Source organism: Sciurus carolinensis, chromosome 12 (genome assembly GCF_902686445.1).
Source record: "Sciurus carolinensis chromosome 12, mSciCar1.2, whole genome shotgun sequence".
Taxonomy (NCBI): domain Eukaryota; kingdom Metazoa; phylum Chordata; class Mammalia; order Rodentia; family Sciuridae; genus Sciurus; species Sciurus carolinensis.
Window position 1 is genome coordinate 110,800,226 of NC_062224.1, and position 13,581 is coordinate 110,813,806.

The 13,581-nt window shown below is 41.1% G+C and overlaps 1 protein-coding gene across 1 annotated transcript in view; it reads left to right on the forward strand.

Annotated features, from left to right (window-relative positions):
• Slc9c2 (solute carrier family 9 member C2 (putative)) overlaps positions 1–13,581 on the forward strand; it is a 71,283-nt gene that overhangs the window by 31,085 nt on the left and 26,617 nt on the right. The window contains exons 12-13 of the mRNA XM_047519994.1: positions 3,347–3,535; positions 6,539–6,688. Coding sequence (XP_047375950.1) covers positions 3,347–3,535; positions 6,539–6,688 — 339 coding nt within the window. The remainder of the gene's footprint in view (positions 1–3,346; positions 3,536–6,538; positions 6,689–13,581) is intronic.

A 13,581-nucleotide genomic window follows, 5' to 3' on the forward strand; every position in this document is an offset into this window, starting at 1 on the left:
AATAGGTTACATTTATGGTTTGATCTTTTGTAATTTTTATTTAAAATTGTATGTTTAGAGTAGCTTTGAAAAGCAGTGTAACGATGGCATCCTTGGAGTAGAGGCAGCCCGGATATTAATTGGTGCAACCAAAAGCTATTGCCCCATCCAGGGAAAGTAAGTGTAATACTTCTTTAATTAATTCAGTTAATTGACTAATTATAAATGTAATATTTTCAAAATTGAGTTGGTATGTGAGTAAGAATGAACACGTGGAGAATTAAATATCTAGATGGATCAATTTATTATCTATTTCATCTATCTGCATCCATCTATCTGTCCATCCATTCATCCATGTGTTTTCTGTTTGCTTATTTTCCCATGTGGTTTCATGAGCTTGGTGACATTAGGGGATTCTGGAGGAAGGACCTACTATAAGAATGAGAACCCCATGACTTCCATTGTTGTTATGCTTGTTTTGTCTTCATATCATATTCACTAAATTGCTAGACAGTGGAGGCAGAGGCCCGGAGCCTGCATTTAAGCTGTTCTGGGGGGAGAGCAGTCTCTGCAGAAACTGGCTCGACTGCTGGTTTCCACAGATGTGATGAAATCCGGTGGGGCACACCCAGTGTCTTAGCGATACGTGCATATCCGGTCACAGTCCCGGCATCGGTGATTCACGACAAAGCTCTGGGGCAGAGGCAGGAGAGCCCTCGGGTGAGAGTGAGCAGGCAGCATCCTGCCATCTCTGTGGGAGAGCGTCCTTGGTCCCTGGGGTTATGAAAACAGGGCCTTTGGGGCCTTGGAGAGGCTTGGGCTAGGCAGGGAATGACAAAAGGAAGCCGGATTCCTTCCATTACACTCTACCTCAGGTCAGGAATGGTTCTGGGAATGGGGCCCAGGAGTCTCGTGTACCATGACCACACGTGGATCGGTGGACGGATGCAGGGGCTTGGGACTCAGCAAACTTATTTAGTAGATCTTTATTAAACTTATATTTAGTATAACCCCTTTTATATTACTCTATTAATGGCACTTGTGCTTATTATAACACATGTTGTGTTTTTATTAGATTCATGAGTATTCATGATGTTTCAACTTATGTAAGAGCTAGAAGTTGGCTTATAAAGTTTAAAAATGTGTTAACTTACTTGGAATATCATAAAGAAAGGGGACGTTTTATTCTACCTGGGTAAGTATTGTGGACTTTTTTTTTTTTTCCACCTTTTTTTTTTTTTTTTTTCTTTTTTGTCATGCTGGGGATTGAACCCAGGGCCTTGTGCATGCGAGGCAAGCACTCTGCCAACTGAGCTATATCCCCAACCCACCAACTGAGCTATATCCCCAACCCATCCACCTTTTTAAATTGGTACATTGTAGTTGTACCTAATAATGGGATTTATTGTGACATATTCACACATGCTTACGAGTATTATGAACTTTTAATTGCTAACTTTTAGCAATATCCTTGAAAGTAATATAATTTCTGTATTTTTGGGATAAATGACTTTAATTTTCCTTATTAAAATGAAACTAATATTATGGTCGACTCTTATTGACTGAGTGGTGAAGGCACAGAGTGCTTGCTTTTGGTTCCTTCACTGATACCTCTACGGAAGTGAGGACAGGAAGAAGAGAGGGTGACATTCTGGGGTCATATTGTGTACTGAGATGCTTGCATCTTCTTCTAGGAATAGTGTAGTGCAGGGGTGGGAAATACCCAACTGGTGCATTAGATCTAGCTCAGTTTAATGTCATCTGTGCCACCAGACAGTCCTGTTGAAGTCTATCTTTAGGAGAAACACAACCTCGCCTTAATAATACCTTTCACTGCCGAAGCTGCTGAATTTTAAGTGGGCGTTATTCTTTTGTAACAAAATTGGACATTGTTTTGTTTTCTTCCATTTCATTAATTTAAAGAGAATGAGAAAAATCAAACATCAAGGATCTTGACATATATCCAGAGATCCTGCAATATGTATAATCAGAAAAATAAGAGATTACACTCCATTTATGTATGATCTATCAAAATGTATAAATGCATTCTATTGTCATGTACAACTAGTTAGAACAAATAAAATTTAAAAATTAGGCTTAAAAATATATATGCATAACATACATTTTTTTTGGTTTTGGGTACTAACAGTTGAATGCGGTGGCACTTGACCACTAAGCCACATCCCCAGCCCTATTTTGTGTTTTATTTAGAGATAGGTCTTACTGAGTTGCTTAGCACCTTGCTTTTGCTGAGGCTGAACTAAAAATCATATTTTTATCTTTCTCCATTATGTTTTTTATGTGCAGAAAGAATGCTTTTATTTTTTCTATATATTGTTTTATTTTATGTATAGTCTTCAAATTAATCTTCCACACATCTTCAAATTAATTTTAATGATTTGTTTAAACAAATGTTGAACTTCAGTTCTTAATTGTTATACTTGGAAGTGATCTGACATTTTATTTGATCTTTTTTTTCCAGGAGTAATAGAGTTTTGATTTTTGTATATCACATTGTATTTTCAGAAGAATTTGAATATGCAGGACATATTAAAACATTATTATATATTTATCCCATGATAATACACCTATGGCCAATGGCAAGACAGTTAAATGTATCAGCACTGATATCAATGAACCACTATTTTGTATTTTTATGTGCATTAGAAGCAACATTGAAGGTACTGTTTAAAATAGAAATATAGTTCATGAAAAGAATAATATAGATGTTTTGAATATTTTTGTCATATTATTGAAATAACTTGATACTAGAAGCTCTTTGTTATTATGGTTGATGGGATCTTGGAATTTTAGTGACTTGCTTGTATTTTCTGAATTTAATAATGAAATCAGTAGAATAGTCACAGTCTTGGACATTAGCTAAATATAAAAGTAAAGAGAACCATAGGATCAGGTAACAGAAAGCTGAAAATCCAGACCAAGTTCTTTCACATACCTTTGGTAATGATGCCAGGAATAAATTAGCAAATAAAAACAACAGTGGTTTGCTTGGTCCTTGTCATAACATGACTCTGTGCTTTAAAGCTAGTCTATCTCCAGTACTGCTTTCAGACTTTGTTATTAACGGTATTACAATGAATCTGCTTATTGCTATTTTTAAAATTCTTGGTTTTGGCCTTCCAATTTCATTATAGATTATTATGTATTTTGACTTACACTAAAATTTTTGATGTTGGAGATTAAAAACAGCTTGGGGGAATTACAAATGAATAACTTAAACCCTAACTTTGGGACTCTAGCTCATTTATAGCCGAGCGCTTAGTTGTCAATACTGTGAGGATTTTTTCCCCTTACGTCAACATACAGGTACTATGAAATGACATAGATTCTACTGTTTTCTACACAGTTAATGATCCTGAAAAGGACCTATTTTAAACAGCATTGGAATACTTTGGAATTTTTAATCGTGTTTATTGGACTCGTGGATATCTTTTGTATATACTTTGTCAGACTGAGAACAGGCAACTTATTCCTCATCCAGTTCACAGTGGTGCTGGGATATTTAAGAGTAATTAGGTTTCTTCCTGTCTTCAAGGTAAGACTTCATATTTTAAAACACTGGGTTTTTTTCCTACATCACTTATTAAATGATTTCAGAAACCTTCCCACATTTTGAGAGCAATGTGGGAAGGGGCTGTCTCTTCTGCTTCACCCTCAGGATGTACCCTCCTGGTGTGTCTCTGAACTCCCGTCTGGACAGAGGCCGTCCCCAGCTCTCCCCTGTGAAATGGCCACCTGTGTACACCCCCAGCCTTGTGCTCCCTCCTCTGGACCCCCTTCTGCTGGCTTAACTCTTACTTCTCTCTCTGTACTTTGTTCATACCGCCCCCAAGGCAGGCAGGCCTTTTGGTCATTGGTGCAACCCACAGCTCTCCAGGGTGCCCACCATGTAGTTAAGCCCTTAGGAAATATCTGTGTTGACTGAATGGGTGAAAATACAGAGACCTCTAGAAGCAGGTGGTCTAGAAACAAGTTCTTCACATTTCAGTAAAATTTGTTCATACCCCCCAAACTATGTAGAAGCAACAACAACAAATTTTCCCTCTCTCCAGTCCCCTACTCACACAACACGCTGCCATGGAGGTCAATCTTCCTGTGGCCTTCAGGTTCCCTAGCAACTTCTATCCTTCTCTCCGTGGCCCTGGTTCGAATTCTGAAGGTGGATTTTCCTATTTCCAGTCTCGACATTTCCACCTGCTTTCTCTCTTTCCAGTGGAGATGCACCACATCAGCATTCAACCTGGGAGTCGAGAGAGATGCACCTGCTGGTCCATTGTTTCTCATTCATTCTTATCACATCCCAAAAGCCTATTAGCATGTATTGAAATGATAGAGGTTTTGCATTTTGAAACCTTGCTGTAAACACCAAGGGCCAAATTCATGCATTAGTACCCTCCACCTAGTGCCATCCTTGGAGAGATGTAGTGGTTATCTTTTTTAAAGGTAGAATTGTGTGCTGGACAGCGTGTGCTCATAGACTCTTTTTGTTCCTTCCTTTATTTTATGTTAATGTCACGAGGATTGCTCGACAGTGCTGTGTACGCAAAACCTGCATTAGGGTTAGTTACGCCTCTGAGCTGTGCCGTCTGGGCTGGGTTTAGGGTGGAGCATTCACAGAGGTTTCACTCTACCGGAAACAAATGACTCCAGAGATCTAGAGTCACATACTGAGGCTAGGTCTTAAAATAGAAGACAGAATTTTCTTTAGGCAATCAGTTTTTGTACAGTTATCTTGTGCAGATGAATGTAAGACAATTATTTTACAATACTTTGTAAAAAATACTTTGTGGAAAATAAAATGGAATCCAGATTTAAAGATGTATTATTGTGGAAGCCAGAGCCATGTAGAGATGACCATGTAGAGATGACCAGCAATATTCTGAACCAGTTGCCTTTCTTCCTAGCATACTCCAGACAAAGCTCAGTGAAGTATCCTTAAGGACTCAATATTATTATGGTCATTTTTTTTTATTGAGCACTTACTGTTTGCTAGGAACTGTGTAAAGTATGTATGTTATCCAGTTAAATATTGTAACAGCCCTGTGGAGTAGGTGTCACCACTATACTGTTAGGTGCCCTAACAGCACCATGTAGCTCTGAAAAGAAACAAATCTGCATGGGGCAGCTTGGAAGAATATTAGAGTTTTGACTCTGTGCTCTGAGGGACAGCTCAGGGAGTGTCAGTGTGTCGTGGAGGAAAGCTTTGGGAAAAGTCCTCTTTAAACAACTCTCCCTGTACCCCAAACTTCACAACCAGATGGCAGCTAAGAAAGGTCTCCTTTTTTCTGCTCCAGTAATTCCTGCTCTGTGATACTCTTCTTTCTCCTTCCCTGTCACCCAGTCCCTTGCCATCTGCCCCTGTGCTTTGACACAGCTGTATGCCTGTGGTAAGCCCCCTGGCTGTGTGAATGACTGCACTTGCTTTTGAGAGGTGTCTCCGTTGGAATTCTGGTACTCACACCTTATTCTGGTTTTATACATGAAGACACAGAGTCCTCCAAGTCACTAAGTAACTTGCTCCAGGTCACAGAGCTGGTGAACACTGGTATTTGAAGTAGATGGGTGAATGTTTAAAAACCTGAAGTCACTGCACTAGCCTCCATCTATGATCAGAGAAGTTGAGAGTTGAGAAGGATCTTAGTTCCCCACGTTCCTTAGCTCACAAGTGAAGAGATGGTGCAGGGGGGAGTTCTTTAGTCAGTAACTATGTTACTGCCTAGGGGTGCGGGGTTGGTCGCCTCCACTCAGCAAAGAACCCAAGAACAGGACAAGAGATAGCAGGCAAGCAACAGGGTTATCGCAGAAGTGACCGAGACAGAATTCTCCAAAGAGAGGGGGCCCAGAGCCGGGAATCTGGTGGGGGAGTTTGGACCTGCTCTTTTTAGGGTCTCTGGAAGTTCCTCCTTATCGCCTCCCCGTCCACACGCTCCTCACTGTTGCTGAGTGGTGCCCTCCGTCCATGTGTCTGTTTTAGTTTTTCTGTTGGATTCCCTGCTTAGGAGCACTACTTAAGTACAGAAGTGTCTGTCTGGTTGGGTCCCCACTGTGTCCCCAAGTGCTTTCGTGAAGCACCGAGTGGACCTCACAGAGGGCCCTCTCCAGCCCCTTTGTTCTGGCCCTGCCCCGACCTCCGCATGGCCGCCTTGCCCTGGCTGCCTGGGGCCTTCTGCATCTCCTTCCACTACTGCCAGGTCACGGGCTCACCACTGCACACCTGAGGGTCCAGAGACGAGGAGAGGGGGCACGTTGGAGAGCGGCAGAGTCCGTTATCCCGTAGCTTTTCAGGGAGTGGAGTCTGAACTCGAGTAGAGTATACACACAGTCACCCGGAGGACTTGTGAAAACAGTGCTGGGACTCAGGCCACGACGTCTGGGATGGAGCCCAGAATTTGCACCTCCAACAAGTGTCTGAGTATTACAGTTATTGGTTTGGAGACAACATTTTGAGAACTTCTGCTTTATGGCCCTCAAAAGACCATTTTAAATTTCACAACATTTACAGGGTCTCTCTCTCTCTCTCTCTCTCTCCATATTCCAGATAGCAATTCCTGTGCTGATAAATGTTGCAGATGTGCAGGTCAAAAAACACCTCAGCTTGATGTACAACATCACAAAAGGCTATGTCAAAAGTCAAGAAGATGCCAGACTTTTAATAAAACAAATTTCTGGCCGTGAATCAATATACCAGGTGAGAAACAAGCGCTGGTCATTTTTTTTTAGGTGGGGGAGGAGGTAAAAACCACTTGGATGTATTAATTTCCTTTAAGATCATTTCTGTGTATATTTGACCAAACAGACAAACACCAAAAGTGGAAGGGATGTAGTTGTTCTCCATGTTCTACAAGGAGCCACAGGAAGAAAGCAATCTCTGATCTTTACATTCTTGCTCTTCTCGTCAGACTCCTTTGTTACCTCCACAGCAGAAGACCTCTGACAGGGGAGACCTGGTGTCCTGGAGCGGGTGAATAGTGGCCTCTCTCTTCACCATTCGGGACCCTCCTCCTTCCTGGTGTTGTGCATTTAGTACCAACAGGCTTGGAGATGGCGGATCGCCTCTTCACCAGGCTCACGCCAGCATGTCCTCCCAGGGCATTCTTTGAAGTTTAAGAGGGTCATGACCCTAAAAGGGCCGTTTTAAATTTCATATGCACTTGGTGCCTAAGAATATTCAGAGGTTCCTCCTGGCCTAAAGAGTAAGGTCTTTGAATGTGTATAGAGGAGGAAACACAGCCAAGAGAGCGGAAGACAATAACTTGTCATTGTACGGGTTGAAAATACTATAAAAATGGAAGTAAAAGTATCTCTTGCCTGTCTTTTGGCTCTCTGAGCAGCACCATGGGGGTTGGCAAGAACAAGCACCTTGTGACAGGTGGCAAAGAGGGATCCGAGAAGGGCGTGGTGGATCCATTTTCTAAGGCAGGTTGGTGTGATGTGAGACCTGCTGTGCTCAGTGCCAGAAATGTCGTAAGGCACTCATGGGGGGGATGCCAGGAACCAAAAACACACCCCGTGGACTCAGCAGCCTTGCTCGTCTACGGAATGACAAAGTCGTATTTTGAAAATTCATGCTAATTACTGAGGATGTCCAGGGCAATAATTGACTCACTTCCATGGCATGTGACAAAATGTCCTCCATGGTCAAAAAATGGCAGCCCACAATCGGAGTGCTCGCAGATGCTGAGATGACTGGTATTATTTGCTTTACCTGCTTGTGTTGGTTTTGACTAATAAACACAAAAATTAGATATGAAAGACCTTTCCTGCTCAGCACCAACAGGTCTGTGGAATCTGGAAGAAGAAGATGGAAACTATGCCCAGAGGTGTACAGATAAAGGACTTCAAAGAAGTGGTTAATAATTGATTCCAGACAGTACCGAAAAAGGCTTGCCAGGTTACTCATCTTCTTCATGATATCTTCATTAAAAAGAAGGAAATGCTGAAGAAGCCCAAGCTTGAACCAGGAACTCACATGGAGCTTCACCGTGAAGGTAGCAGTTTTGGAGAGGAAACAGACGCTAAAGCTGAAAGAACTAATGGACATGTTATGGTTTAGATGTGGTGTCCACCAAATGCTTACATGTGAGACAATGTAAGAAGGTTCAAAGGAGAAATGATTGGGTTGTGAGTCTTAACCCAATCAGTGATTAATCCCCTAATGGGGATTAACTGAGTGGTAACTGGAGTAGTAGATGTGGCTGGAGGAGGTGGGAACTGGGGGCGTGGTTTTGGGTTATATATTTGTATCTGGCAAGTGCAGACCTCTCTCTCTGCTTCCTGATCATCATGTGAGCCGCTTTTCTCTGCTACACTCTTCTGCCATGATGTTCTGCCTCACCTTGAGTTCCAAAGAATGGAACCAGTCTTCTATGAATTAAGACCTCCGAAACTTGAGCCCTCAAATAAACTTTTCCTCATTTAAAATTGTTCTAGTTGGATCCTTTAGTCACAGTGGTGAAAAAACTGACTAAAACAGAAGTAGGCTCCTTACTGTGAGTAACCTGACCATGTGGTTCTTAAACCTTTGGAGCTTTTTGGAATTGGTGGGAGGAATTTTGAGATGTTTAGCAGTGCAAGCTGGAAATGCTTCAGGTTGTTGTAAGCAGAGCTCGATGACTGATTTTGGTTGGAACTAAAAATATCGGAATGCCAATGGGTTCATGGACAGTGAAGACAGGTTAAGAGGGTTTAGAGGAAAAGGAGAACACTATTTGTATTTGTATTTGGAGTAGAGGCCATTTCTGAGAAGTTATCTGCATTATGCTTGTGTCCTGAGGCTTTCTGTGAGGCAAATTTTAAAAGTGATGGACTTCTTAATCTGGTGGAAGAAATATGTAGGTAGCTTAGCATTCAGGAAGTGGTATGGGAATTGCTGGTGGCTTTTAGTCAAGTTTATTGTGATATTCAGGAGCAGAAAGCAGAGCAGAAATATTTGAAAATCTTGAAAGTTGGGAGTAAAACTGGAGCTAAGGAAGTTGCAGTTATTACTGCCACTAAAGAAATACTAAAGACTTTGACCAGAGACAATAAGAAAGATGACTTGAGGGCATCTCCAGAGCTGGCAAGACCATACCCATCTCAGACTCAAGAAAGTAAAAGTGAAAATCCTCTTGAGAAGAGACCAGTGGGGAATCCTTCTTGCGCAGGGGGCCTAGGAAGGTTTTTTAATGTGCTTAGCCACCCAAACACTTAGAGGCTGCTGCAGCCAGGGTCCCTGGAGGTTTGGCAATGCAGAATGCTGGAATCAGAGGGTCATGGAGGCTTCTACCAAGATTTCAAGGGAAGGCCTTGGAAGCCAGGCCAACTGCAGCAGGGTCAGAGTCCCTGAGGCATTCTGTGAGCAAGATGTGGAGATTTGAGGAGAAAGCTGAAGCTGTACTAGGGACCTCTGAGATTAAGAAATGCCAGTAACATGGGGTATCATCCTAGGAAAGCTGCAGGAATTGAACGGAGACATGCCAACAGAAAGGTCACTTGGGCTGCAATGAACAAGGTCACAGGGGTGGAGATACACAAGCTCTTTGGAGAAGACATCATGCCATGTGCTCCAGGTGCCAAGCACAGAACTATAGGACTTGTTTGCACAGCTGGATTTCAATCTTGCTTTGGTCCCATCCCTTTTTTCCATGACCTTATTTTTGTGAGTAGAAATGTTTACTCTGCATCTTTATATATAGGATACTTGTAAATTGATTTTAATTTTATAAGAGCTCACAATGTGAAATTACCTTGAGCCTCAGAGAAGACTTTGGACTTGAACTCTGGAACTGTTGGGACTATGGGGACTCTTGGGAATGGATGAAATGTATTTTGCATTGTGGGATGGTTGTGAGCTTTTGGATGCCAGGGGTAGGATGTTATGGTTTGGATGTGAGGTATCCCCAGAAGCTCACATGGGAGACAATGCAAGAAGGTTCAAAGGAGAAATGATTGGGTTGTGAATCTTAACCCAATCAGTGATTAATCCCTGATGGGAATTAACTGAGAGGTAACTGAAGTGGTAGGTGTGGCTGGAGGAGGTGGGAATTGGGGGTGTGACTTTGGGGTATATATTTGTATCTGGCAAGTGCAGACATCTCTCTCTGCTTCCTGATCATCATGTGAGCTGCTTTTCTCTGCCACACTCCTCTACCATGATGTTCTGCCTCACCTTGAACCCCAAGGAATGGAGCCAGTCTTCTGCAGACTAAGACCTCTAAATCTGTGAGCCCTCAAATAAACTTTTCTTCCCTAAAATTGTTCTGGTCAGATCTTTTACTTGCAGTGGTGGAAAAGCTGATTAAAACAGGATGTAGGCACTGGTCCAAGAATTCACATGAAATTCAGATTTAATAGTGACATGTAAAAACTCCTGTTTGTGGGGGGGAAAGTATCCTCCCATCTTTCCCTCCACCACTCTCCAGAGACATCCCCAGTAAACTTTTCTGTGTAAAATTCCTCTGCTGTTTGCCAGAATGACATTAACAATATGCATATACACTTAACTTTCAGTCTTTATTTACCTTCTTCCTTGATGTATAGGGAGAGTAGAACATTATTCTCCTTTGGTCTTTTCTTTTCCTTGCCATCTTAAATTTTTGAATTTACTACTTTTATTGGGAAAATATTTATAACATTTATATATTATTTTGTAACTATAAGCTTTTGTTTTTTTTTTCAGTAAGTACCTATAAATGGAAAAATCAAAAAACAATCTTTACTTTGTTATGATTATGTAAATATTGTTCACTTATAGAATCTATGAATAGATTTGATCCATAACAAAGGAAATATGATCTGATGTCCTTAAAAGTTCACTACTAAAAGAGACTCTTCTTTTCTTGTGGGGGTGGGGGTTACTAGGGATTGAACTCAGGGGCACTCAACCACTGAGCCACATCCCCAACCCTATTTTGCATTTTATTTAGAGACAGGGTCTCACTGAGTTGTTTAATACCTTGCTTTTGCTGAGGCTGACTTTGGACTTGAGATCCTCCTGTCTCAGCCTCCCAAGTCACTGGGATTACGGGTGTGTGCCACTGTGCCTGGCTGAAGGAGACTCTTCTAAACCAAACAGTCAAATGGTAAATAAAACAGTCAAATGGATTAAGAAAAATGTTTTTCTAAATGTCTTCTTTTTCTTTTGATCATATTTCTCAATGATTCTTTCTTAAATTCCATGGGAGCCTTTTTTTAAAAAAACTACTTTGCATATTTTTATGCTAGATTATGCCTATAATTTTTTCACAGAATTATGGACTTATATTTCCAAAATTATTTTTATTTTGCCCACAGAATCAATAGTTTGAGTCTCAAAAGGCATTTTCTTTTCTCAGAACTTGAAAGCATTGCCTGTGTCTTCAGAACTGCTGGCGTAAGTCTGCCTTGGCTTTTGCTTTCGTAGGTGACTAAGTCAGTCTTCGATAGTGCTTTTTCTGCTGTTTAGCACACCTGTTCAACCATCTGTAAAATTTGTAGGTCACTGTTTGATCTTCACAAACTGCGATTGCTTCTTTTTCACAGCAGCTGTTTCATTACCGTATTAGAGGATTTCCCTATAATGAACAGGGGTTTCATTGTGGTGTATATTCATGCACATGACCTACTTTAATCATATCCACCCACCTTCTGCACTCCCCTCCCCAACCCCCTTCCTCTTCTCTGGTAGTATCCCTTCTACTTATTTTAATTTTTATTGGTGAATTATAAGTAACAGTGGGATTTGTTGTGACATGTTTGCACATGCACATAACATAATTTGGTCTGTTTAATTTCCTGGCACCTCCCCTTTCCCTTCTTTCCTCCCTCTCTTCCTCAACTCTACCGTTTTCTCTTCTATATTCATGAGAGTCCTCTGTTTTATCTTTTTCTCTCTGGCTTCCACATATGAGAAAGATACCACCCTTGTCTTTCTGAGTCTGGCTTATTTTGTTCAACAGGCTTCCCTCCTGATCCGTCCATTTTCCTGCAAGTGACACAATTTTATTCTTCTTTATGGCTGAATAAGGCCCCATTGTGTATATATGCCATGTATTCTTTATCTGGACACCTAGGCTGGTTCCATAATTTGGCTATTGTGAATAGTCCTGCTGTAACATGGGTACGCACACATCTGTATGGTATGCTGACTTTAATTCTTTTGGAAAAATTCTGAGAAGTGATATAGCTGGGCCATTACTAGTCTTTTGAGGAACCTCTATGCTGATTTCCAGAGTGGTGGTACTAATTTACAATCCTACCAACTGTATAGAAGAGTTTTTACCCTTACCCTTGCCAGCACTTATTATTACTTGGATTCTTGTTGTTTGCCCTTCTAACTGGAGTGAGATGAAATCTTAGGGTAGTTTTGATTTCTTTGATTGCTAAAGACGTTGAACATTTTTTCATATATTTGTTGGCCATTTGCATTTCTTCTTTTGAGAAATGTCTATTTAGTTCATTTGCCCATGTGTTGATTAGGTTATTCGTATTTTCGGTGTTACCTTTTTCAAGTTCTTTATATATTCTGGATAGTAACCCTCTGTTGCAAGAGTAGCTGGCATAGATCGTCTCCCATTCTGTATCCTCTCTTGTCACATTCTTGCTGTGCAGAAGCTTTTTAATTTGATGCCATCCCATTTATTAATCCTTGGTATTATTTTCTGAGATTTAGTTGTCCTTTTGAGGAAGTCATTGCCTGTGCCTGTATGTTGGAGTGTTGCTCCTGTTTTCTTATAGCAGTTTCAAAGTTTTTGGTCTAATTAATGGATCTTTGATCCGCTTTGGGTTTTCTTTTGTGCAGGGTATGATAGGGATCTAGTTTCATTCTTCTACATGTGAATATCCAGTTTTTCTATCACCATTTGTTAAAAATGCTGTCTTCAATGTGTTTTTTGTCTCCTTTGTCAAAAATCAGATGACTACCTGTCTCTGTGTCTTTTATTCCAATCTATTGATCCAGGTGTCTATTCTTATGCCAGTACCATATTTTTTTGTTACTATGACTCTGTAGTATAATTTGAACTCAGGTACTGTGATGTCTCCAGCATTGCTTTTTGGTCAGAATTTCTGTGTTAGTATGCACTCCACCCACCCCACCACCGTGCCCAAAATACCAGATAAGAACAATTGAGAAGAGGAAGAGTTTATTTTGGGCTTACAGTTTCAGAAATCATAGCTGATGGTTAGCCAGCTTTATTGCTTTGGGACTGAGGTGGGGCAGAACACGGCAGAAGAGTGTGGCAGAGGAAAGCAAAGAGATCAAGAGAGGGGTCAGGGCAAGATACAGCCAGAAGGCATGCCCCAGTGACCTACATCCTCTGGCCACGCCTTGCCTACCTAGGATTACCACCCATAGTCCAATCAAATTAGTAATCCATCAGATGGATTAATCCACTGAGAAATTACAACCCCCATGATCTAACGATGTCTTAAAAGCCCCACCTCTGAACCTTGTTGTATTGGGGTCCACACTTTCAGAACATGGGCTTTTCAGGGGATAGTAAAGGTCCAAACCATAACAATTGCTTTGACTATTTTGGATCTTTTATTCTTCCATATAAATATTAGGATTTTTTTTCTAGTTTTGTGAAGAATGTCATTACTATTTGAATGGGGATTGCCTTG